At 45.1% G+C, this 27,986-nt stretch overlaps 1 protein-coding gene across 1 annotated transcript in view; it reads left to right on the plus strand.

Annotated features, from left to right (window-relative positions):
- The window catches only part of RTRAF (RNA transcription, translation and transport factor), a 558,130-nt gene extending 532,460 nt beyond the window's left edge, over positions 1 to 25,670 (plus strand). Inside the window, exon 8 of the mRNA XM_044074328.1 lies at positions 25,299 to 25,670. Coding sequence (XP_043930263.1) covers positions 25,299 to 25,453 — 155 coding nt within the window. The 3' untranslated portion in view covers positions 25,454 to 25,670. The remainder of the gene's footprint in view (positions 1 to 25,298) is intronic.
- Positions 25,671 to 27,986: the final 2,316 nt, after the last annotated feature.

A 27,986-nucleotide genomic window follows, 5' to 3' on the forward strand; every position in this document is an offset into this window, starting at 1 on the left:
GCAGGGCCTGGAAGGTGGATGCCCTATCCTTCAGTGGAAAAACCTCTCAATTTATGCCTTCCCCCCTCTGCCCCTCCTCTCAGAAGTACTACTCCACAAGATCAAACACGACAAGGGCAGTTCTTATTGCCCCAGACTGGCCACATCAGCACTGGTACCCACTCTTACATAGTCTGACAACAGTGCCACTCTGGCACCTTCACCAGACTCCTACCCTGTCTCAGCAGGAGGGACAGATTTTGCATCCACAATTGAAAACCCTAAACCTTGCAGCCTGGCTTATCCCCTGAATACACTACCAGCAACCCTCAGCAAACCGGTGCTGGATGTCATTCATTAAGCCAGAAGGCCTAGTACTAGGAAATCCTATGCTGAAAAGTGGAAAATGTATTGTTCTTGGAATCAGTCTCAAGGAAAGGACACAGCAGTGCCCCTTCTTAACTCTTATCCTGGATTACCTAGCAGAGCTACTCCACAGAGGCATATCCTTCTCCATTAAGATTCATGCCTCTGCCATCTCACCTCATTATAATACTGAGCCACCTTTATTTTCTCACCTCTCATCAAACAGTTCCTGAGAGGGGCTAACAACTTAAGGCCCCCTAGGAGAGCACCCACCCCTGCCTGTGACCTTAACTTTGTAATGGAAAAGCTCACTATTCCCCCTTTTGAACCTGCTGCTTCAGCAGATAAACACCTTTTAGCCATCACTTCAGCAAGAAGAATGTCTGAGTTACAGGCGCTAATGCCTGTGGAACCCTTCATTATTTTCCACGCTGACAGGGTTTTCTTCAGGACTAACCCACCTTTTATGCCTAAGGTGGTGTCCAGTGTGGCTCTAAACCAATCCATCCATTTGCCAACCTTCTTCCCTAATCCTCGGAATAAAGGGGAAGGGATCCTGCAGTCCTTGGATGTGCACAGACCGCTCAGGTTCTACCTTGACAGGACTTAAACCTGTCAGAGAATCAGACCCAGCTGCTAGTTAGCTTTGCTACAGGGGCAGAGGGAAAGGCCATTTCAAAACAAAGCATTTCTAAATGGATAGCACACTGCATCCATTTCTTCTACTGCAAGCACCATGGAAAATCTACCCCACAGGAGATCAGACCACATTCCACTAGGGCTACTTCCACCTCTACAGCATTTCTCAGGAGAGTCCTTACCAAGGACGTTCTGGATACTGCAACCTGGAGTTCTGTACACACCTTCAAGCATTACCACTTACCTGTTTTTTCTAATCCAGAGCTGGATTTGCTACAGCTGTCTTGCAAGGCCTGCTAGCCAGCCCTAACACTTCTTGACTGCCTCCACCCTTCCTCAGCTTTTGGAATCAACCCAAGTGTGATGACTGCAACAGTGAAACACAAAGAACATTGTACAGTTGTGTACACGTACATAAATGTAGATGTTCAGGTGTATTCACTGTTGCAGTCCTGGATGTTCATCGTGCATACAGCTGCAGTCATTACATATGGGTTATCCTGCTGTCAGGCGGGTCCTCGGTCGGCCGAATTCCAAAGTCTAGGTCCGGCGTCGGTTGTCGTCACTTTTTACCTGACGTCAGTGCGGCAGGGGTATAAAAGAGGCAGCTGACGCCATTTTCTCCAGTCTTTCTTGCCGCGCGGTGCCCGAAGCAGAAGCAGTTTGCAAGTGCCGGTCGGCCAGCTCCTGAGATTTACGAAAGTATTTCAGCCGAAGTCTTCTTTAAAGCTAAGTACCCCGATGGGGAAACTTTTTTCTTGCCTCAGACCGATGTCAGACAAAGTTAATAATTGCATTTCTTGTGGGAAGCAAATACCGCATAAGGATTTTCACTCTTTCTGTATACCTTGCTTAGGGCCAGACCACAAAGTCTCGGCCTGCCGTTTTTGTGCTAGGTTCAACAAGCGCCGGGCAGAGTTCGGCCTTCATTATTTTGGCAAAAAATGTAATTATATCATGTCGTCGGATACACCAACGCCAGTTTTAAGCAAAAGACGCAAAGACAAGGACCAACATCCGAGGTCTGCACCGAGTACTGAGACCACGCTTAGGCTGACTACCGGTTCTCCGGTTCTCAGTGAGGTGCCTACGCAGCCCCTGACTACCGATGAAACTATTTTACCGGTGACTTCAGTACCTGAGGTCGCAGGCTCCTCTGTCTCCATTCCCACTGCAAATACTGACGCCACTCTTGGCGGGGAAACTGAAAATTTAGTGAGGCCTACCATTTCTGAAGACGTCTTCAGGCCTACCACCTTCTCTATTAAATCCCTCACTAAATCTAAAGCTGCCATGAAAACTAAAAAACAGGGTCCTCAGACCTCCTCTCAAGGCCCCATGCCTAAAAAAACAGATGCTTAAAATGGCTGAGGATTTGATAACTCTCATCAGGGGTTCTCAACCCCCCTCTGACAAAAGACCCAGACTGGAGGAAGACTACCCTTCCTCATACCAGGCTTCTATTACTTCAGACCATTCTGAGGACCAGGATTATGCCTATTCCCCTTTTGAAGACTCTGATGCCTGAGGAGTATATTCCCTCGGTCTCCCCACCCTGAGGACTACTCCTTTGGGGAAACCCTGCATACATTGAGGGAGCACTTCCACTGGGAAGGCCAAGATTACTCAGATTCCAAGAAAAGGCTCAGGGAATTTTTATTGCTCCCCCAGCATAGGCCCCTGGCTATCCCTCCAGTTTTAGATATTTTGGATGATGTGTACGCAGAAGCCAGTCTTAACCCAGATTCTTTACCTCCAGCCCCTGTTAAACCAGACAGGTATTACCGGGTTCCTGATTCTCACCAGTTCCTTTATAAAAGCCATACTGCTGACCCAGAAACAATTTCACAGGGTCCCAAGGGAATAAAGGCCTCTACTGCCAAAAACCCTTTACCTTCAGAGAGAGATTCCAGAGCATTAGAAAGGTGAGGGAAAAAGGTGGGGAAAAAGGTGTAGACATCTGCCACTTTAACCATGAGGGCATTAAACTGTCAATTTCATATGTTAAAGTACCAACACTTTTTGTTATCTCAGCTGAAAAGCAAAATGACACAAACAGAACAACCAGATTTGAAAGAGTTGCAGGATTTGTTGCATGGAGTAGAGCAAGTGGGTAAACATACCTTGCAGTGTGGTTTTGATGCTTTAGAGGCCTCATGTAGAGCTGCTGTCACGGGGTCTGTCGTACGTAGGCATGCTTGGCTCAAAGAGCAAACCTTACCAGATCATGTCAAAGCAAAGTTATTAGATGCACCACTTCAAACAGATGTATTGTTTGGTGTTAAAACTAAGGAGGTACTAAAGAAAATGGAGGAAAAAGCGAAATCTATGCAAACAATGAAAGATTTCTTGCAGGTGCAACCGCCACGCTTCAGCAGAAACTGGCTTTCAAAAAATTGGTCCTTTCCAGCCACGGACAGACCTCAAAGGGGCAGATACAGACGCCCATGGGGTAGAGGACAACCTCAAGGATCTTACAGAGCTAGACAGTGGCAAGCACCAACCCCAAGAGGTGGAGAAGATAGATCACAGTCATTTAGAAAACAGACACAATGACTTCCCCCTATGCCTGCCAAGCAAAGCTATAATGGCAGCACCTTTGGGCGGAAAACTGGCATTATTTTCAAAAAAACTGGCACATTGTTACAAAAGACAAATGGATTCTGGACATTATAGACCGAGGCTACAGGTTCCAATTTCACACCCTTCCAAAAATGAGAGGCTTGCCAAACCTGCCACAAAATCAATGGGCAGAGGCACAAAGACAAATTTCCGCTCTCATGGATATGAAAGCAATTCAAGAGGTACCTGCAAAAGAACATGGTCAAGGTTTTTATTCCAGACTATTTCTGGTACCAAGGAAGGACAAAGATTGGAGACCCATCTTAAACCTATCCATCCTAAACACATATCTACAGGTGCCAAAATTCAAGATGCTCACATTACAGCAGCGTCTTCACATGCTGGGCACGGAGTCTTTGCTGGTAACGTTGGACCTCAAGGGGGCATACCTGCATGTCCCTATCAGACAAGATTGCAGAAGATACCTCTGATTTCTTGCAGGTTCAACTCATTACCAATTCTCTGCATTGCCCTTTGGCTTATCTACTGCGCCCAGAGTGTTTACAAAATGCCTGTCATCAGTAATTGCCTTCTGCAGACAACAAGGAATACAAATCTACCCATATCTGGACGACTGCCTGATCCAAGCGGACAGCAAGTACATTCTATTGCACCATCTGGCGTTTGTAATAAAACTGTTAAACTACCTGGGATGCACAGTGAACAAAAAGAAATCAAAACTAATACCTTCTCAACAGATAATTTTCCTGGGTGCCAGCTTAAATACAACCACCCAGATGGCCTACCTCACGCCAGACAAACAAGGGCAACTGTCTCAATACTTCAACAAAATGGCAACTTTCACCAGACTAACTGCAAGGAAAGTCCTGCAGGCTCTGGGATTCATGGCATCTTGCATCCTACTAATCCCATGTGCAAAGCTGCATATGAGGAAACTACAATGGTACCTAAAAAACTTAGGTCTCAACACAGCCACAGCTTGGAAACAATTATACCACTCATTCCATGCCTTCAAAAGAAATTTTTGTGGTGGGCTCAAGCATGCCAAAGAAACACAGGTCTCCCTTTGTTTACCTCAAGCAACTCAAATCATTACAACGGACGCCTCAGACTATGCCTGGGGAGCACACATGGTAGATCATTGCATTCAGGGAAGATGGTCCCAAAAAGAGAAGCACCTACACATCAAAAGGAGATGCTAGCAGTGCAAAATGCTCTTATGACCTTCAAAGACCTACTCCATCCAGGCCAGCTATTGATAAGGACAGACAACACCACAGTCATGTGGTACATAAACAAATGGAGGAACTCATTCATACCCCCTGTGCAGGCAAGCCATGACCCTGTGGAACACAGCACTGGAATTACAAATTCAACTACAGGCACAATTCCTGCCAGGGAAGGAAAACACACTGGCAGACAACTTAAGCAGAAATATGACAGATCCACACAAATGGAAGTTGCATCCTCAAGTCTTCTCAAAGATAACTCAGGCATGGGGACAGCCAGACATAGATCTATTTGCTACCCACAGAAATTACCAGTTGGAAAAATTCTGTTCAAGGACCTATCATCCACAGGCCTGGAAAGTGGACGCACTCTCTTTCAATTGGACAACATTGACAGTCTATGCCTTCCCGCCTCTTCCTCTACTGACCAAAGTTCTATTAAAAGTCAGAGCAGAGAGGCCAAAAATGATTCTCATTGCTCCAGACTGGCCACGACAGCACTGGTATCCTCTCCTAAAGAGCCTGACACACTCACCACCATGGATCCTACCTCTAGTTCCTCTTCTGTTGTCCCAGCACAACTACAAAACCCTTCACAGCCAGCTCAAAACCCTGAATCTAGCTGCATGGAGAATACCTTAATTTCCCAACAGACTCTCCTCTCCAAGGAGGTGCAGGATGTCATCTTGGAGGCCAGAAGACCCTCTACTAGAAAAGCCTACACTGCCAAATGGAAACGATTTTGTTCCTGGAATCAAGAAAGGGGCCAGAATCCTTGGGTAATAAATATACCTCAAATTTTACAATACCTAGCTGAGATGTTAAACAGTGGCCTTTCCTTCTCCTCCATCAAGATCCACGCTTCAGCCATTTCTGCACAATACAATATAGATCCTCCTTTATTGTCACATCCTCTATTAACGCAGTTCCTCAGAGGGGCAAAAAATATAAAACCCCCACGGAAAACACCAGTCCCAGATTGGGACCTCAACTTCATATTGGAAAAGCTGACCCTGCCTCCCTTTGATCCGGCTTCTTCAACAGAGCTACAATACTTGTCGTGGAAAACAAGCTTCCTTCTGGCTATTACCTCAGCACGCAGGGTTTCGGAGCTACAGGCCCTCATGGCTGTGCAACCATTCATCATTTTCCATCAGGACAGAGTTTCCTTACAAACCAACCCTACCTTCATGCCAAAGGTAGTATCCAGTGTAGCTTTGAATCAGACTATTCATTTACCTACCTTTTATCCAAATCCACAGAACAAAGGGGAGAGACTACTACATTCCTTTGACATTCACAGACAACTTCGTTATTACTTGGACAGAACAAAGTCATTCAGGAAATCTGAGCAGCTCTTTGTGTCCTATGCTACAGGTGCTCAGGGAAAGGCTATTTCCAAACAGACAATTTCAAAATGGATAGCCCACTGCATAAGCTTTTGTTATTCATTTCATGGAAAATCTGTGCCTGTATACATCAGATCCCACACCACCAGGGCTACAGCTACTTCTGCAGCTTTCCTCAGGGGGGTTCCTACCAAGGACATTTTGGAAGCAGCTACCTGGAGTTCAATGCACACTTTCTCCAAGCACTACCACCTTCCACTATACTCAAAATCTAGAGCGGGCTTTGCCACAGCAGTCCTGCAGGGCATCCTAGCCCCTCCTAGTTTCACTTAGTGCCTACCACCCTTACTTAGCTTTGGGATTCTACCCATCTGTAATGACTGCAGCTGTATGCACGATGAACATAGTACAGTTTTGTACCAACCATAAGTGTAGATGTTCGAGTGCTCATACAGCTGCAGTCCAGGTTACCCTCCCTCCATCCCCTTGCTGGCTAGGATCCGAGATCGGATCCGTATCCCAAAGGTTGCAGACAAATGAAGATACCTACTCAGATGGAACATTATGGTGAGTACATAACTTCTTATTTTCCCTTCCTCCAGCCTCCTGGATTTCACTATCCTTTCTATCTCTCCTCTGTATGGCCATTTTTACTGGCAGTGGTATTTACTTTTTACTGGTGGTGGTCCCCACCATATATTAGCTTCCTATTTGGGGGCTCCTGACATTTGGGGCAAGAAAAACTGATGTAATGGTATCTGCTGCCTGTTTTATACCCCTGACAAAATGACGTCATGGAAGAAGCGAAAGCATCCGACGCAGAAATCCCAAGACACTGTTATTCGGGCCGACTGAGGGCTACCTGCAGGCAGATAATTCAAGTGTGATGACTACAACAGTGAATACACTCTAACATCTACATTTATGGTAAGTGTACACAACTGTACTTTTTCTTTGAGGACTAACCCTTTCATGCCTAAAGTGGTATTTGAATTTACTTTTAGCTAAACTCTCCATCTCCCCATTTTCTTGAACCTAAAAATGAGAGAGAGAGGGGATGCTCTGTACCTTCAAGGTCTGCAGAGAACTCGTACGATATACCTAGACAGAACTACATTTTTCGGGTCTTGTGATCAGTTCATTTCTTGAAGGGAAGAACTGAAAAACCTGTGTCTAAAAAGGCACTCTGGTTTCCTCGCATCAGACATCCCAGAATATGCTGACCAATTAGTTGCTGACATTTTAGTGTATTATCTACCTGTGTCCTTGTGGTCTGTGTTGCGACTGAAGTCTTTGGGTTCGCTTATTTAGTCGTCCCCCCCACGACTTTGCATTAAAACTTGTCCTGTCACCACCCCAACCTTGCAGGTAAATTTGTCCCACTCCTCCAACTTGGTAAGTAAACTTGACCTGTCCTTAAAACCTCCTCTGATAAACTTGGTCACTCATCCCTCGCTGTCACTTCCCTGACTTGCCCAGTAAACTTGGTCAATCGTCCCTCGCTCTCACCCCCTCCCCCACCCACCGACTTGTCTGGTAAATTTGGCTCATGTCTTCCTGACATGGCCAGTAAACTTGGCTCATCATTGTCCCCCTCCCCAACCTTTAATGGTAAACTTGGCTCGTCATTGTCCCCTACCCGACCTTGAATGGTAAACTTGGCCTGTCATCTTCCCTCCTGGACTTGGCCTGTGAAGTTGACCTGTCACCCCCCCCTTTGACTTTGCCTGGCACCCCAGCACCCCCCCCCCCACATACACTTGGTAAAATTTACCTAAGTGTCTGACCCTCTCTCTGGACTTTTTTGTATGATATGTACAGTACTGTCATTGTTTGAGCATGTTCTTCCTGTGTCTGTGCCAGATGTTTAGAAACTGCCACACTGAAGTAATGTTTGCACTTTCACACAATACTAATGCCTGTCTGGAGGTAGGATGTTTTAGCTAGTCTTTGCTAGAAGATATTTTGCAGCCCTTCACTTCCCAGTAGTAACTGTTTTGCTTTGGATTCGTCCAGAATGTTTTGATTTGCCATTACAGTTGGGAGTCTTTCCGTTAAAAAGATGGTGTACACGTTAAGATAACTGTATGAACAGATATGCTGGGAATACTGTTGTATAATTTCCACTTGTTTCCATTTTAGGGCATTTTCTCTATAGTTAAAAATTTGTTTTGCAGTGGAGGTAAATTAGTTCTGATTTTCTTGGTATTAGGGAATGGTTTCAGTTTTGAAGAAAGAGGAAACCAATGCTTGGAGGTTTGACAGTCTGACACTACAAATGTGGTGTGAATCTTTCCAAGAACAAGGCCAGCAATTGGCCATCTCAGGGAAAAGGTCAGTTTTTAGAGAACTGTCTGTACCAAGAAGATTTAAAAAGATGGATAAACCCAAATGATGTTCTTCATCTCACATTGCTGCAGTCCTTACATATGGGTAGTCCGCTGTACTCGGTCGGCCCGAATACCAAAGTATTAGGCTGACGTCGGTCAAGGCGCTTAAAACTGACATCAGGACGTCAGGGTACAAAAGCGCATGACCGACGTCATTTCCTCAGTCTTTTTTGCCGCGTGGTCCGATGCAGAAGCAGCGTTGCAAGTGCCGTTCGGCGTTCTGAAATTTTTCGAATTCGGAGTTTCAGACCGAATCCAAGTTGGCTAAGTACCCGTTAGAATATTTTGGTTTTTCTTGCCTCAGTGTTTTACGGATGTCAGAAAAAGTGAATAACTGTATTTCTTGTGGGAAACAGATACCGCATAGGGATTATCATTCTTTGTGTATTCCTTGTTTGGGGCCTGAGCACGACGTTGTTGGGTGTCGCTTTTGTGCTAGGTTCAATAAACGCACTATTAAGCGAAGGTTAGATTGTGCTAGGCTGGTCTTTGGGAAGCGGTGCAATTATAATATGCCGGATTCTCCGGCCCGCTTCTGCGAAGAAGCGCAAAGACAAAGCAGTTAAACCCAGGCAAGATGAGTCCGTTCTGGACGCCGGTTCTTTAGAGGCTTCAGTGGAACCGGTGGTTCCGACGGAGACTTCTCTGGAGTCTCAGGGGGAGACTTTGATTTTGCAGGAGGTGGTCTCTCAGGAGGCAGGTCAGGCTGAAGGGGCTTCTCAAGTTACTGTAATCCCCTCCCTTCCTAGGGTGGTTAGGCCTTCTCCTTCCGATGTCCTTCATGGATGCATCTGCAGTCATAACAACTGGGTTGTCCTGTCGTCAGGCAGCCCTTCAGTCGGCCGGATTCCAAAGTCCGGGTCCGGCTTCGGCTGATGTCGCACTTCACCCGACGTCATCTCTGTTGGTCTTCGGGTATAAAAGCATCAGCCGACGCCATTTTCTTCAGTCTTTCTTGCCGCGTGGCGCCCGAAGCAGAAGCTGTTCGCAAGTGCCGGTCGGTCGGATCCAGAGATTACTTCTACCGAGTACTACTTCGAAGACTTCTAAAGCTAAGTACCCCGTTGGGGACTCTTTCTTGCCTCAGCCGATGTCAGAAAAAGTTAATAATTGTTTAACCTGTGGGAAACAAATACCTCATAAAGATTTCCACTCTTACTGCCTGCCTTGCTTAGGCCCAGCCCACGACGTAGCAGCCTGTTCGTCCTGTGCTTCTTTCAACCGACGAACGCTTAGACGTCGGTCGGAGTTTGCAGAACAGTTTTTCGGCCGAAACCGAGAAAACTGATCAAAATATAGCTGAATCTATCTCTACAACTGAGGTCCCTGCTAACACTCTTGAATCGGCCTCAGAAATTTTACCCACTACGGTGCTTACCACTGACTTATCAGACACCATTCCCTTGGATGTCTCTACCCCAGCACGTGGTGCTGCTAGGCCTCCAGCAGCCATGTCCATTAAGGCCTTCGCCAGGGCTAAAGCAGCCAAGACTACTAAAACAGTGCCTGTTAAACCCCCCTCAACCAGGCCCTCTTCCAGTTCTCAAATGCTTACTTTGGCAGAAGATTTAATTTCATTAATTAGAGGATCTCAATCTCACTCCAGACAGGGCCTCTCAGCCCCCAGAGAAGAGACCTGGCAGAGCCCCATGAGCCAGTGTCCTCTGATGATTCTGCTGATGAATCAGACATAACTGACCAGCCAGAGGCTCCTTTCTCCAATTTTGAAGATTCTGATGCTGAAGAATCCATTCCAGCTGCTTCCCCACCAGAAGAATTCTCCTTTGGGAAACCTTACATGCCATGAGAACAGTTCCAATGGCAGCAACAGGATTTTTCAGACTCCAGGAAAAGACTTAGGACCTTTTGCACCTTCCACAGCACAGGCCCTTAGCTATACCTCCTGTTCTCTCTGTGGTGGATGATGCTTTCAATGATGTCTGCTCCGCTCCAGATTCTTTACCCCAGCCCCTGCCAAACCAGACAGATTTTACAGGGTGCCAGATACTCATCACCACCTTTACAAGGCCCCTCTTGCAGACCCGAAACTATTTCCCAGGGTCCCAAGGCAGTTGCGCGACCATAGCTAAAAACCCTGTTCCTTCTGAAAGGGAAGCAAGGTCATTAGACAGATGGGGTAAAAGGTTTACACTTCAGCCACTCTCTCAGCTAGAGCTTTAAACTGTCAGTTTCACATGATACAATACCAAGAGTTTATGCTTGATCAGTTAACTAAAAAGCTAACCACTGATGAATCTCTTGATAAGAAATATGTATTAGAAATGGTAAATAACATACAGCAAGTTAGTAACCATTCTTTAAAATGTGGCTATGATGCACTGGAGGCTTCATTTAGATCAGCCATGACTGGCACTGTAATTAGAAGGCATGCATGGCTAAAGGAGCAAGCTTTACCGGATCATGTTAAATCTAAATTGCTAGATGCTCCTATGGATAAAACAAGTTTGTTTGGTACACCTGCCCAGCAGGTTATGAAGAAAATGGAAGAAAAGGCAAAATCAGTCCAGACAGTTAAAGATTTCTTGCAGGTTCAACCCCAAGGTTTAGCAGGAACTGGCCTGCCAAAAATTGGTCCTTTCCTGACTCCACAAGACCTCAAAGGGGCAGGAATAGACGCTCCAGAGGCAGAAACCAATCCAGAGGAGGTGCCTACAGAGGGCGACAGTGGCAAGGTAACAACAGAGGCACAGACTCAACACCTGCCACTACATCAACACAGCCACAGTGACTTAATCCTAAACCCGCCTACCAGGGAACAAATAGCAGCTCCTCTAGGCGGAAAGCTAACCTTATTTTCAAAAACTGGCACCACATAACAAAGGACAAGTGGATTTTACGAACCATAGATCAAGGTTACCGGTTCCACTTCCACACTTTACCAGACAAAAGAGGAATGCCAAATCTACCTCCAAATCAAAAGACAGAGGCTCTACAACAGATAATGGAGTTAGCAAACATGAGAGCTGTGGAGAAAGTGCCAACAGCAGAGCAAGGAAAGGGGTTCTACTCCAGACTATTCCTAGTTCCAAGAAAGGAAAAAAGTTGGAGACCAATCCTAGACCTGTCCACCCTGAATACTTACATCATTGTCCCAAAATTCAAAATGCTGACCCTACAGCAACTTCTTCCCATGCTGGGCAAGGAGTGTTGGCTGGTAACTCTAGATCTCAAGGAGGCATACCTGCACGTCCCCATTCGACCAATCTGCAGAAGATACCTCAGATTTCTTGCAGGATCAGAGCACTATCAATTCTCAGCATTGCCCTTTGGCTTATCTACTGCGCCCAGAGTATTCACAAAATGCCTGGCATCAGTAATCGCCCATTGCAGACTACAGGAATTCAAATTTATCCATACCTGGACGACTGCCTGATACAAGGAGACAACAAAAGCAAGCTGACAACAGATTTACAAAGGGTCATTTACTTGCTTCAAGCACTGGGATACACAGTCAATTTACAAAAGTCAAGACTGATACCATCCCAGACAAGGACTTTCCTGGGAGCGGAATTGGACACAGTAAGACAAATGGCATTCCTAACTACAGAAAAACAAAAGAACTCCCTCTTTACTTCTTGGCACTAACAAAACTGAACAAGTTAACAGCAAGAAAGGTACTGCAGGCCTTGGGTTTCATGGCATCATGCATAATCTTGGTTCCATTTGCCAGACTACATATGAGAAAACTACAGTGGTACCTAAAGAATTTATGGTCCCAACACAGACACAGCCTAGAAACGGAAATCCCACTAATACCATGCTTAAAACAGGAGTTCCTATGGTGGGCTCAGGCATGCCAGTCAAACCCAGGCCTGCCCTTTCGCAAGGGTCAAGCAAGCCAGACCATCACAACAGATGCTTCAGACCTAGGATGGGGCATATGCTGGACAAATGCGTGCAAGGATTGTGGACACAGGACCAACTTCACCTGCACATCAACCTAAAAGAAATGCTGGCAGTAAAACTGGCAATCCAAAAGTTCAGACCATTTCTCAAGGAGGACCACTTGATGATAAGGACAGACAACACCACAGTCATGTGGTACATCAACAAACAGGGAGGCACTCATTCTTACCCCTATGCAGAATGACTTTGGAGCTGTGGACCCTGGCACTCAGCTACAACATCCAGTTACAGGCAATATTTGTGCCAGGAAAGAAAACTCTCTAGCAGATATGTTAAGCAGGACCACATCGGATGCCCACGAATGGCAGCTGCACCGGATATCTTCAAGACCATCTCGAAGAAATGGGGAATGCCTCAGATAGATCTATTCGCATCACCTCTCAATCACCAGCTCAAAAATTCTGCACAAGGACATTCCACCCACTAGCATGGAAAGTGGACTCGCTCTCCTTCAGCTGGAAAGGCCTAACAGCATATGCATTCCCACCTCTTCCCTTGATACACAAAGTACTACTAAAAATCAAGGAGGAACGTCCAAGGATAATCCTGATAGCTCCAAACTGGCCAAGGCAGCATTGGTACCCACTGCTGAGGAGCATGTCTCGGAACAATATGTGGCCAATTCCCCTGATGCCTTTGATGCTAACTCAGAACAACTTCAGCACCATGCATCCAAACCTAAAAACGCTGCAACTGACTGCATGGAACATCACATAGCAGCTGCTAATACAGAGCTTTCACAAAGAGTTAAAGACATTATTCTTGAAGCACGCAGGCCTTCAACTAGAAGGAATTATGCTGGGAAATGGAAAAGGTTTGTCATTTGGAGCTCTGAAAGAGGAAAAGATGTATCAAACATAGATATGCCTAACATTCTGGAGTATCTGGCCGAACTACTTCATTCAGGCCTGTCCTACTCCTCCATCAAGATTCATGCATCAGCTATTTCAGCAGAATACAGCTTTGATCCACCTGTTTTTTCACACCCTTTGCTCAGGCAGTTCCTCAGAGGAATCAAGAATGTAAAACCTCCAAGGAAACCACCATTGCCAGCTTGGGACTTGAACTTTGTGCTAGAAAAATTGACACTATCACCTTTTGAACCAGCAGCAACAGCAGACCTACAACACCTGCCATGGAAAACTGCTTTCCTACTGGCAATTACTTCAGCAAGGAGGGTTTCAGAACTACAGGCCTTAATGGCAGTGCAACCCTTTCTAATCTTCCACCAAGATAGAGTGTCCATGAGGACTAATCCTACATTTATGCCTAAGGTGGTATCCAGAGTGTCTTTAAACCAGGCAATCCACCTGCCTACCTTCTTTCCCAACCCACAAAACAGAGGGAAAGAATACTGCATACCTTGGATGTACATAGACAGCTACGCTACTACTTGGACAGAACAAAAATAGCAGAAAGACTGACCAACTTTTCGTAGCCTATGCAACAGGAAGGGAAGGAAAAGCTATTTCCAAACAGACAATCTCCAAATGGATAGGAAATTGCATACGATTCTGTTACTCCTTCCATGGAAAGCCAATTCCACAGAACATAAGACCTCATTCTACAAGGGCAACAGCCACTACCACAGCCTTCTTACGAGGAGTGGCTACCAAAGACATTATTGAGGCGGCTACTTGGACCTCCGTGCATACATTTGCCAAGCATTATAATTTACCTCTATATTCCAGATCCCGAGCAGGGTTTGCCACTGCTGTTCTGCAAGGGATCCTAAACACACCATAATTTACTTTTATCCTCCTCCCCTAGTTGGCTATGGTATTCTACCCAGTTGTTATGACTGCAGATGCATCCATGAAGGACATAGTACAGTTTTGTACCTACCATAAATGTAGATGTCCGAATTGGATAGCATCTGCAGTCAGGATTGCCCTCCCTCCTTCCCCTCTATGGTACTCCTAGGGTGTTTACCCTTCTAATAGCTAGCTAGTGGGGGGATTTCTTTCATGGTGTATTTGTTTGTATTTATGTACATACATGCTTATTGTTGTGTTTACCTCTATCTTTTGGAAACATTGGCATCTATCCAAAATTTTTTAGCCTTCTATAGGGCTTCTGGCATCTGGGGCAAGAAACACTGAAGAAAATGGCGTCGGCTGATGCTTTTATACCCGAAGACCAACAGAGATGACGTCGGGTGAAGTGCGACATCAGCGAAGCGGACCGACTTTGGAATCCGGCCGACTGAAGGGCTGCCTGACGACAGGACAACCCAGTTGTTATGACTGCAGATGCTATCCAATTCGGACATCTACATTTATGGTAGGTACAAAACTGTACTTTTCCAAGGCTTCTCCCAGAGGCAGGCCAGTTTTAGCTTCTGTTGGTGTCACTCCTAGTTCAGCAGGGTCTGTGCCTAAGAAGCACATGCTTAAAATGGCAGAAGATTTGATTACTCTGATTAGAGGTTCTTTGCCCCCTCCTGATAAGAGGCCTAGGGTGGAGCCAGAGTTGGGAAGTTTTGAGCAGGCTTCGGATGTTTCAGAGTCTTCAGCTGAAGACTTGCAGGAATGTCCTTCATGGATGCATCTGCAGTCATAACAACTGGGTTGTCCTGTCGTCAGGCAGCCCTTCAGTCGGCCGGATTCCAAAGTCCGGGTCCGGCTTCGGCTGATGTCGCTCTTCACCCGACGTCATCTCTGTTGGCCTCCGGGTATAAAGGCATCAGCCGACGCCATTTTCCTCAGTCTTTCTTGCCGCGTGGCGCCCGAAGCAGAAGCTGTTCGCAAGTGCCGGTCGGTCGGATCCAGAGATTACTTCTACCGAATACTACTTCGAAGACTTCTAAAGCTAAGTACCCCGTTGGGGACACTTTCTTGCCTCAGCCGATGTCAGAAAAAGTTAATAACTGTTTAACCTGTGGGAAACAAATACCTCATAAAGATTTCCACTCTTACTGTCTGCCTTGTTTAGGCCCAGCCCACGACGTAGCAGCCTGTTCGGCCTGTGCTTCTTTCAACCGACGAACGCTTAGGCGTCGGTCGGAGTTTGCAGAACAGTTTTTCGGTTCTGATTTTGCGTACATTATGCCATCGGATCCTCCGACTACCCAATCTGCCAAAAAACGCAAAGATAAAGACCGACATTCGCGGTCCGCGGTTTCGGCCGAAACCACGGTTAAGCAAACCGCGAGTGTCTCGGTTTCAGCCGAAACCGAGAAAACTGATCAAAGTACAGCTGAATCTATCTCTACAACAGAGGCCCCTGCTACCACTCTTGAATCGGCCTCAGAAATTTTATCCACTACGGTGGTTGCCACTGACTTATCAGACACCATTCCCTTGGATGTCTCTACCCCAGCACGTGGTGCTGCTAGGCCTCCAGCAGCCATGTCCATTAAGGCCTTCGCCAGGGCTAAAGCAGCTAAGACTACTAAAACAGTGCCTGTTAAACCCCCCACTACCAGGCCCTCTTCTAGTTCTCAAATGCTTACTTTGGCAGAAGATTTAATTTCATTAATTAGAGGATCTCAATCTCACCCAGACAGGGCCTCTCAGCCCCAGAGAAGAGACCTAGGGCAGAGCCCCTGAGCCAGTGTCCTCTGATGATTCTGCTGATGAATCAGACATAACTGACCAGCCAGAGGCTCCTTTCTCCAATTTTGAAGATTCTGATGCTGAAGAATCCATTCCAGCTGCTTCCCCACCAGAAGAATTCTCCTTTGGAGAAACCTTACATGCCATGCGAGCAGTTCCAATGGCAGCAACAGGATTTTTCAGACTCCAGAAAAGACTTAGGACCTTTCTGCACCTTCCACAGCACAGGCCCTTAGCTATACCTCCTGTTCTCTCTGTGGTGGATGATGCTTTCAATGATGTCTGCTCCGCTCCAGATTCTTTACCCCAGCCCCTGCCAAACCAGACAGATTTTACAGAGTGCCAGATACTCATCACCACCTTTACAAGGCACCACTTGCAGACCACGAAACTATATCCCAGGGTCCCAAGGCAGTAGCCGCGACCATAGCTCAAAACCCTATTCGTTCTGAAAGGGAAGCAAGGTCATTAGACAGATGGGGTAAAAAGGTCTACACTTCAGCTACTCTCTCAGCTAGAGCTTTAAACTGTCAGTTTCACATGATACAATACCAAGAGTTTATGCTTGATCAGTTAACTAAAAAGCTAACCACTGATGAATCTCTTGATAAGAAATATGTATTAGAAATGGTAAATAACATAAAACAGGTTAGTAACCATTCCTTAAAATGTGGCTATGATGCACTGGAGGCTTCATTTAGATCAGCCATGACTGGCACAGTGATAAGAAGGCATGCATGGCTAAAGGAGCAAGCTTTACCGGATCATGTTAAAGCTAAGTTGCTAGATGCTCCTATGGATAAGACAAGTTTGTTTGGTACACCTGCCCAGCAGGTTATGAAGAAAATGGAAGAAAAGGCAAAATCTGTTCAAACGGTTAAAGATTTCTTGCAGGTTCAACCCCCAAGGTTTAGCAGGAACTGGCCTGCCAAAAATTGGTCCTTTCCTGACTCCACAAGATCTCAAAGGGGCAGGAACAGACGTTCCAGAGGCAGAAACCAATCCAGAGGAGGTGCCTACAGAGGGCGACAGTGGCAAGGTAACAACAGAGGCACAGACACAACCACTGCCACTACATCAACACAACCACAGTGACTTAACCCTAAATCCGCCTACCAGGGAACAAATAGCAGCTCCTCTAGGCGGAAAGTTAACCTTATTTTCAAAGAACTGGCACTTCATAACAAAAGACAAGTGGATTTTACAAACCATAGATCAAGGTTACCGGTTCCACTTCCACACTTTACCAGTCAAGAGAGGAATGCCAAATCTACCTCCAAATCAAAAAACAGAAACTCTACAACAGATAATGGAGTTAGCAAACATGAGAGCTGTGGAAAGAGTGCCAACAGCAGAGCAAGGAAAGGGGTTCTACTCCAGACTATTCCTAGTTCCAAGAAAGGAAAAAAGTTGGAGACCAATTCTCGACCTGTCCACCTTAAATACATACATCATTGTCCCAAAATTCAAAATGCTGACCCTACAGCAACTTCTTCCCATGCTGGGCAAGGAGTGTTGGCTGGTAACTCTAGATCTCAAGGAGGCATACCTGCACGTCCCCATTCGACCAATCTGCAGAAGATACCTCAGATTTCTTGCAGGATCAGAGCACTATCAATTCTCAGCATTGCCCTTTGGCTTACCTACTGCGCCCAGAGTATTCACAAAATGCCTGGCATCAGTAATCGCCCATTGCAGACTACAGGGAATTCAAATTTACCCATACCTGGACGACTGCCTGCTTCAAGGGGACAACAAAAGCAAGCTGACAACAGATTTACAAAGGGTCATTTACTTGCTACAAGCACTGGGATACACAGTAAATTTACAAAAGTCAGGGCTGTTACCATCCCAAACAAGGACATTCTTGGGCGCGGAATTGGACACAGTAAAACAAATGGCATTCCTAACTACAGAAAAACAAAAAGAACTCCCTCTTTACTTCTTGGCACTAACAAAACTGAACAAGTTAACAGCAAGAAAAGTACTGCAGGCCTTGGGCTTCATGGCATCATGCATAATCTTGGTCCCATTTGCCAGACTACATATGAGAAAACTCCAGTGGTACCTAAAGAATTTATGGTCCCAACACAGACACAGCCTAGAAACAGAAATCCCACTAATTCCATGCTTAAAACAGGAGTTCCTATGGTGGGCTCAGGCATGCCAGTCAAACCCAGGCCTACCCTTTCGCAGATGTCAAGCAAGCCAGACCATCACAACAGACGCTTCAGACCTAGGATGGGGGCCCACATGCTGGACAAATGCGTGCAAGGATTGTGGACACAGGATCAACTTCACCTGCACATCAACCTAAAAGAAATGCTGGCAGTAAAACTGGCAATCCAAAAGTTCAGACCATTTCTCAAAGAGGGCCAGTTGATGATAAGGACAGACAACACCACAGTCATGTGGTACATCAACAAACAGGGAGGCACTCATTCATACCCCCTATGCAGAATGACTTTGGAGCTGTGGACCCTGGCACTCAGCTACAACATCCAGTTACAAGCAATATTTGTACCGGGAAAAGAAAATACTCTAGCAGACATATTAAGCAGAACCACATCGGATGCCCACGAATGGAAGCTGCACCCGGACATCTTCAAGACCATCTCAAAGAAATGGGGAATGCCTCAGATAGATCTATTCGCATCACCTCTCAATCACCAGCTCAAAAAATTCTGCACAAGGACATTCCACCCACTAGCATGGAAAGTGAATTTGCTCTCCTTCAGCTGGAAAGGCCTAACAGCATATGCATTCCCACCTCTTCCCTTGATACACAAAGTACTACTAAAAATCAAGGAAGAACGTCCAAGGATAATCCTGATAGCTCCAAACTGGCCAAGACAACACTGGTACCCACTGCTGAGGAGCATGTCTCGGAACAATATGTGGCCAATACCCCTGATGCCTTTGATGTTAACTCAGAACAACTACAGCATCATGCATCCAAACCTAAAAACGTTGCAACTGACTGCATGGAACATCACATAGCAGCAGCTAATCCAGAACTCTCCCAAAGAGTTAAAGACATTATTCTTGAAGCACGCAGACCTTCAACAAGAAGAAACTATGCTGGAAAATGGAAAAGGTTTGTCATTTGGAGTACTGAAAGAGGAAAAGATGTGTCAAACATAGATATGCCTAACATTCTGGAGTATCTGGCCGAACTTCTTCATTCAGGCCTGTCCTACTCTTCCATCAAGATACATGCATCAGCTATTTCAGCAGAATACAGCTTTGATCCACCTGTTTTTTCGCATCCTTTGCTCAGGCAGTTCCTCAGAGGAATCAAAAATGTAAAACCTCCAAGGAAACCACCATTACCAGCTTGGGACTTAAACTTTGTGCTAGAAAAGTTGACACTATCACCCTTTGAACCAGCAGCAACAGCAGACCTACAACACCTGTCATGGAAAACTGCTTTCCTAGTGGCAATTACTTCAGCAAGGAGGGTTTCAGAACTACAGGCCTTAATGGCAGTGCAACCCTTCCTAATCTTCCACCAAGACAGAGTGTCCATGAGGACTAATCCTACATTTATGCCTAAGGTGGTATCCAGAGTGTCTTTAAACCAGGCAATCCACCTACCTACCTTCTTTCCCAACCCACAAAACAGAGGGGAAAGAATACTGCACACCTTGGATGTACATAGACAGCTACGCTACTACTTGGACAGAACAAAAAGTAGCAGAAAGACTGACCAACTTTTTGTAGCCTATGCAACAGGTAGGGAAGGAAAAGCTATTTCCAAACAGACAATCTCCAAATGGATAGGAAATTGCATACGATTCTGTTACTCCTTCCATGGAAAACCAATTCCACAGAACATAAGACCTCATTCTACAAGGGCAACAGCCACTACCACAGCCTTCTTACGAGGAGTGGCAACCAAAGACATTATTGAGGCGGCTACTTGGACCTCCGTGCATACATTTGCCAAGCATTATAATTTGCCTCTATATTCCAGATCCCGAGCAGGGTTTGCCACTGCTGTACTGCAAGGGATCCTAAACACACCATAATCTACTTTTATCCTCCTCCCTAGTTGGCTATGGTATTCTACCCAGTTGTTATGACTGCAGATGCATCCATGAAGGACATAGTACAGTTTTGTACCTACCATAAATGTAGATGTCCGAACTGGATAGCATCTGCAGTCAGGATTACCCTCCCTCCTTCCCCTCTGTGGTACTCCTAGGGTGTTTACCCTCCTAATAGCTAGCTGGTGGGGGGGAGTCTTTTATGGTGTATTTGTTTGTATATATGTACATACATGCTTATTTTTGTGTTTACCTCTACCTTTTTGGAAACATTGGCATCTATCCAAATTTTAGCCTTCAAGAGGGCTACTGGCATCTGGGGCAAGAAACAGAGGAAAATGGCGTCGGCTGATGCCTTTATACCCGGAGGCCAACAGAGATGACGTCGGGTGAAGTGCGACATCAGCCGAAGCCGGACCCGGACTTTGGAATCCGGCCGACTGAAGGGCTGCCTGACGACAGGACAACCCAGTTGTTATGACTGCAGATGCTATCCAGTTCGGACATCTACATTTATGGTAGGTACAAAACTGTACTGTACTCTCCTTATTCTGATTCTGATGCAGATGATTCCACTCCTTCTGCTTCTCCTCCAGAGGATTTTTCTTTTTCAGAGACACGGAACATTTTAAGTGGGAAGGTCAGGACTTCTCTGATTCTAGGAAAAGGCTTAGGGAGTTTTTGCTGTTACCCCAGCATAGGCCCTTGGCTATACCCCCTGTTCTGGATGTTGTGGAAGATGTGTTTGCAGAGGCTTCACTTAATCCTGATTCTCTGCCTCCTGCTCCTGTTAAACCGGATAGGTATTACAGGGTGCCTGAGGCTCATAAATATCTTTATAAGAGTCCTAGGGCGGACCCAGAAACTATTAGTCAGGGACCTAAGGGTGTCAAGGCCTCTGTTGTAAAAAATCCGGTTCCTCTAGATAAAGAAGCCAGAGCTTTGGATAGATGGGGAAAGAAGGTCTATACATCTTCTACCTTAGCTATGAGGGCTTTGAATTGCCAGTTTCATATGTTGAAATATCAAAACTTTCTTCTTTCTCAATTGAAGTCTAAGGTGGATGCTCTGGCGGAAGGCATTGAGTGTAAAGAATTACAAGATTTGGTGCATGTCTCTGAACAGGTGGGTAAGCATTCATTACAGTGTGGTTTTGATGCTGTGCAGGCCTCGTCTAGGGTGGCTGCCACTGGCTCAGTTCTTCGCAGGCACGCCTGGCTGAAGGATCAGAATTTATCTGACCATGTTAAGACAAGGATTTTGGATGCTCCTTTGCAGTCTGATGTGTTGTTTGGTTCACCTGTGGAGTCAGTCTTGAAGAAAATGGAAGACAAGGCTAAGTCTATGCGGGCTGTTAAAGATTTTTTGCAAGTTCAGCCTCCGAAGTTTAGTAGGAATTGGCCTGCTAAGGGGTGGACGTATCCTTCTTATAATTCTCAGTCTAGGGGTAGATCTAGACGTGGTAGGGGCAGAGCTCAGAGTTCTTTCAGGCCTAGAACAGGGAGTTCACCTGCACAATCTTCGGGTGAGGGCAGGGGCCAGTCCTTTCGTAAACAGGCCCAATGACCTACTTGTTCAGCTGCCAGATCCTTCTTGCCTGGCAGCACCTTTGGGAGGAAGGTTAGCACTCTTCAAGGAAAATTGGATGTTGATTACCCAAGACAAATGGGTATTGGATATCATACACCAGGGTTACAAGTTTTATTTCCATACCTTGCCTCCTTTCAAAGGCATGCGGACGTTCCTCCTCAGCAAAGACTAGAGGCTCGCAAACAAATTTCTCTACTACTTCAAATAGGGGCCATACAACGAGGCCGTCTGCCAGAAGTGGGCCTAGGATTTTATTCTCGCCTGTTTCTAGTACCAAAGAAAGGAAACACGTGGAGACCAATTTTGGATTTATCTATCCTCAACACATATCTGGACATTCCCAAGTTCAAAATGTTGACGTTACAACAGCTTTTACCTCTGCTGGGCAAAGATCACTGGATGGTGACTCTGGATCTCAAGGAGGCTTACCTTCATGTTCCTATCAGGCCCAGTTGCAGGAAGTATCTGCGTTTTCGGGCTGGGACTTCACATTATCAGTTCTCTGCATTGCCCTTTGGCTTATCTACTGCGCCCAGAGTGTTCACGAAGGTTCTGGCTCCAGTGGTAGCTTTCTTCAGGCTAAGAGGAATACAGATCTATCCTTATTTGGACGATTGCCTGATTCTGGCCCAAGAAAAGGACGAACTTCTTCATTTACAGTATGTGATGGCAGTGTTAAGATGCCTGGGGGATTCTGTGAACGAAATAAAGTCCAGTCTAGTACCCTCTCAGGACATGTGCTTTCTGGGTGTGAGACTGAATACAGCATCCCGGATGGCCTTTTTGACCCCGGACAAACAAAAGAATCTTTCTCTTTACTTCCACCAGTTGTCTCGTCAGTCCAGGCTGACTGCAAGGACAGTCCTTCAAGCCTTGGGGTTCATGGCATCTTGTATTCTGGTACTTCCCAATGCCAAACTGCATATGAGGAAGCTACAATGGTATCTCAAGAATGTATGGACACAGCACTGCCAAGATTTGGACACTGTCATTCAGATAATACCTTGCATTCAAAAGGAATTTTTGTGGTGGGCTCAGGAATGTCACCTAAACAAGGGACTCTCTGTGACCCGGCCAGAGGCGAGTCAGATTTTAACGACAGATGCCTCAGACAAAGCTTGGGGAGCTCATCTAAATGGAAAATGGGTACAAGACACGTGGCCTGCCAGACTTCAACATCTACATATCAACTTGAAGGAGATGTTAGCAGTCCAATTTGCATTGATAGCTTTCAAGGATTTACTTCTTCCAGGGCAGGTGTTGATTCAAACTGACAACACAACTGTCATGTGGTACATCAACAAGCAAGGGGGAACGCATTCTTATCCTCTATGCAGACAAGCAATAATTTTGTGGGAGACTGCTCTCAGTTTACAGCTAAATCTTCAGGCAAGGTTTCTGCCAGGAGCACAGAACTCCTTAGCAGATGTGTTGAGCGGACAAATTATGGATCCCCACGAGTGGAAGTTGGATCCTCATGTATTTCAGAGATTGACAGTGTTATGGGGAACTCCAGACATAGATCTGTTCGCTTCTCCACTAAATTACTAGCTGCCAAAGTTTTGCACAAAAAGGTTTCATCCCACAGCTTGGAAAGTGGATGCTCTCTCATTCAATTGGAGCAATCTTCACGTGTATGCCTTTCCACCTCTGCCTCTCCTCCCAAAGGTACTGCTGAAGGTCAGACAGGACAAGCCAAACATGATTTTAATAGCTCCAGATTGGCCTCGACAGCACTGGTACCCATTACTGAGAAGTCTGGTACAGGAGCCTCCATGGCCTTTGCCTTCGATTCCTCACCTGCTGTCTCAGGAGAACAGTCATTTACTCAATGTCAAACTTCATTCTGTACATCTGACAGCCTGGCATATTCTGTTTTAAACCCTGGAGGGTCTCAGCTTCCACAACAAGTTTTGAATGTTATTTTGGAGGCCAGAAGGCCTAGTACAAGGAAAGTTTACGCAGATAAATGGAGGAGATTTTTATTTTGGAGTACGGCAAAGGACTTTGATGTTTCTAAACCTAATTTAAGTGTTGCGCTTCAATACCTTACTGAGTTATTGGACAAAGGTTTGTCCTTCTCCTCTATAAAGGTTCATGCTGCAGCAATTTCTGCTCACTGTGACTGTGACCCACCATTATTTTCTCAGCCTTTGTTTAAGCAATTCCTTAGAGGGGCAAAGAATATAAGACCCCCACGTAGAGCTCCTACTCCTGCTTGGGATCTCAATTTTGTGTTGGAGAAACTCACTCTACAACCTTTTGAGCCTGCAGCATCGGCAGAGTTGAAATATTTATCATGGAAGACTGCTTTTTTGTTGGCCATTACCTCTGCGAGAAGGGTTTCTGAATTACAGGCCCTTATGGCAGTTGAGCCTTTCTTAATTTTCCACAAGGATAGGGTGTCTTTGCGTACTAACCCTTCTTTTATGCCTAAAGTGGTTTCTAGTGTGGCTTTTAAACCAAACTATTCATTTGCCTACTTTTTATGCAAACCCCCAAAATAAAGGGGAAAGGATTTTGCACACTTTGGATATACACAGACAGTTGCGATATTATTTGAGCAGAACTAAAGGGTTCAGGCAGTTTCAGCAGTTGTTTGTTTCTTTTGCTTTGGGTTCTCAGGGCAAACCTGTTTCAAAACAAACTATTTCTAAGTGGATTGGTTTTTGTATTGCTGTCTGTTGTTCCCATCATGGTAAGGAGATTCCAGCTGGGATTAGGCCTCATTCCACTAGGGCTACTGCCACTTCTACAGCTTTTTTAAGGGGGTGGCTACTAAAGATATTTTGGAAGCAGCTACTTGGAGTTCAGTGCATACTTTCTCTTAAGCATTACCACCTTCCACTTTACTCTAAATCTAGGGCTGGATTTGCCACTGCAATTTTACAGGGCATGTTGGCAGCTCCTAATGCTTTATAGTTTTGCCATCCTCCCTTACCTCTGCTTTGGGATTCTACCCATATGTAAGGACTGCAGCAATGTGAGATGAAGAACATAGTACAGTTTTGTACCTACCATAAATGTAGATGTTCGAAGATCCACATTGCTGCAGTCAATACCCTCCCTCCTTCCCTCTGTTGTTGAAGGTGGTGGTGTGGTTTGTGTTGTACATATTGTAAATTTGGTTAGTGCACGGGTGGTTGGTTAGGTTTTGCTGGTTTTTGGCTTTGGCCTTTCTTGTTAGGGCCTTCTGACATCTGGGGCAAGAAAAGACTGAGGAAATGACGTCGGTCATGCGCTTTTGTACCCTGACGTCCTGATGTCAGTTTTAAGCGCCTTGACCGACGTCAGCCTAATACTTTGGTATTCGGGCCGACCGAGGACAGCGGACTACCCATATGTAAGGACTGCAGCAATGTGGATCTTCGAACATCTACATTTATGGTAGGTACAAAACTGTACTTTTTTCTGTTGATGACCTTTCTTCAGATGTCTACAGTTAAGTGTCTTGTACAGCTATAGTTTTGAAGCTTTTCAGTTTCATTACTTTACTGATCTCTAAAACACTTGTGGCATTTTGGTTTGACGCTGTGTGCTCAACTAGTAAATTATTTGATATCACACTTCAGCTGTGTATTGCAAGACTCAAACACTTGATGTTTCTAATTTTCTCTTTATTGGGTAATTTTTTAATTAGATGCTGTCTTAAATGAAGCTGCACGAATCCTGAGATTATTGCATGTAGAGGAACTGAGAGATCTTCAGACAAAAATTAATGAAGCCATTGTAGCAGTCCAGGCAATAATTGCAGATCCCAAAACAGACTACAGATTGGGAAAAGTTGGGAGATGAATACACTTGGAGCTGTTTGAGCTCTCTGGTTTTGCAAAGAAAATCAAGTTTCTAATGCAATTTTGGAAGAACATTTATGGAAAATTTGTGTTTATCTGTTTACGTTATGCTGAAAGACAACCGGAAGAGTAATGCTGACAGTGTGGATTAAGACAACTGGCATCAATGTGAATGCAAACATTGTATGTAAATTTGAAATAAAAGCGGTTAAGTAGTACCTTGGTATCCAGAGCAATGCTTACTCTTCATTTTCTGCTTCCTTACCAGAAATGAGAGTGCATATGCAAGTGTAAGTTTTTAAATGCTTTTTCTTTGCATTGAGTTGTGTAAGATAACATTTTTGTGACATTTTAGTCCCCCTCTGTTATAGATGTAAAAACGTACAGTTGTTTTAGGACTGTAGCATTAATATGTGCATTTTCGGCCACAACTTTTTTCCTGCTTTCCTTTCTTGTTTTCTTTTGTTGTAATTACATTTGCAGCTAAAATTAAGTTGCTGTTTCTTGCTGAAATGCTACAATTTCTTGTGTATGCACTATTCTATATTCCAAACCTGCTATTTTGGAACATTTCTTCCTGTGATTACCCATTTAATCCATTTTAGGATCAAGAGGAACTGGACTTCAGTGTTGGGTACAAGACTGAACACTAGTCTTTGGTGGATGGCAGTCTGTCAGAGTAGGTGTGTGCAGTCACACATGGCATGGTTACCCACATGACGTTAGAAGGTTCACCAGTTCACCTATGGCTTATCTTTGGAGATGTCTAAAAAAAAGAACTCTGCCATAACCGAAACAAGTACATGTGGATATGAAAATTTTATGCAGTAGGCAGCAAGCAGAGAACTTATCTGAGGGACCATGTTTTGTGATGCTAATCACTGCAGCACTCTGCTGCTCAGTTTTAAAGAACACACACACACACACACATATATATATATATATATATATATATATATATATATATATATATATATAGAGAGAGAGAGAGAGCAAGTGCCTTGCTTTGCTACCTTTCTGTTATACAGTAAAGTTTTAAATTTTATATCTCATAGTGTATCAAATCAAAAGGAGTAAAAAGATTTGTATTTGGTTAGGATTAGATATTCGTGTTTCACTGTTGCAGCCATTACATTTGGGTAATCTGCTGGCAGGTTGCCCTCAGTCGGCCTGATTAACAAAGTCTTGGGTCCTGCGTCGGTTGCTGTCCCTTCTATGACGTCTGGTCGTCAGGGGTATAAAACATGGCAGCTGATGCCATTACATCAGTCTTTCTTGCTGTGCGGTGCCCGAAGCAGAAGCAGTTGGCAAGTGCCGGTCGGCAGACTCCTGAAATTTTCATTTTCGAGTTTCAAAACCGAAGTCTTCAACTTAAAGCTAAGTACCCCGTTGGGGTAACTTTTTCTTGCTCCTTACCGATGTCAGTAAAAGTTAATAATTGTATTACTTGTGGGAAGCAAATGCCTCATAAGGATTTTCATTTGTACTTTATTCCTTGCCTAGGCCCTGACCACGATGTACCTTGCTGTCGGTTTTATGCTTTATTTAATCAGCGCACTATCCGTCGTCGGTACATTTTTGCTTCAAAATATTTCGGTTCTCTGTTTAATTATCCTGAAATGACGTCTGTTAGCCATCTGACTACCGTAATACCGAAAAAATGCAAAGAAAGAGACAGGCCATTGAGGTCCAAAACTGCAGACAGCCTTCTCCTAAGCCAGCCGGCAGTTTGCCGGTACTCAGTGAGGCGCTTTCCCAGCCCCTGATGCCCGCTGCTTCTGATTTGCAGGCCTCTACTGAGACCCATTCAGAGTCTGGTATGCCGCGTGATGCTTCACATATGGAACCCGCGGATGTCTCTACCTTGGATGGGTCTGGAGCTGCTGAGCAGGCACCAGCTGCTGAGGGTGTATTCAGGCCTACAGACGTGCATATTAAACACTCCAACTTCAGTGCTAAGGCCTAAATCTTGATCCATGTCTAGAAAACCGATGCCCAGGCCCACACGTTCAGGCCCCTATGCCTAAAAAACAAATTATCAAAACGGCTGAAGATTTAATTGTTCTAATAGGGGTAGTCACCCCCCCCCCTCACCTCCAAGAGGCCTAGGATTGAATTTGACTATGAATCTACTGAACAGGATTCTGTATCTTCTGACTCTTCTAATGATCTGGATGTGTCCATTCCTACTTATTGAGGACTCTGATGCAGAGGATTCCATTCTATTTTGGGGAAACTTTACATACCTTAAGGGAGCATGTCTACTGGGAAAGTCAGGATTTCTCTGAATCCAAAAAGAGGCTTAGAGATTTCTTTTTCTTCCTCAGCATAGGCCTTTGCCTATACCTCCTGTACTAGATATTGTTGATGTGTTTTTGGAATCCAGTATGGCCCCTGATTCCTTGCCTCCAGCCCCTGGCAAACCAGACAGATACTACATGGTTCCTGAGTCCCACAAATTTCTTTTCAAAAATCCTGTTGCAGACCCTGAAACCCTTTCTCAGGGGCCCAAGGGCATTAAGGCTCCTACTGCT

The sequence above is a fragment of the Protopterus annectens genome, chromosome 6.part0 (assembly GCF_019279795.1).
Source record: "Protopterus annectens isolate FY-2018-M chromosome 6.part0, PAN1.0, whole genome shotgun sequence".
NCBI lineage: Eukaryota > Metazoa > Chordata > Ceratodontiformes > Protopteridae > Protopterus > Protopterus annectens.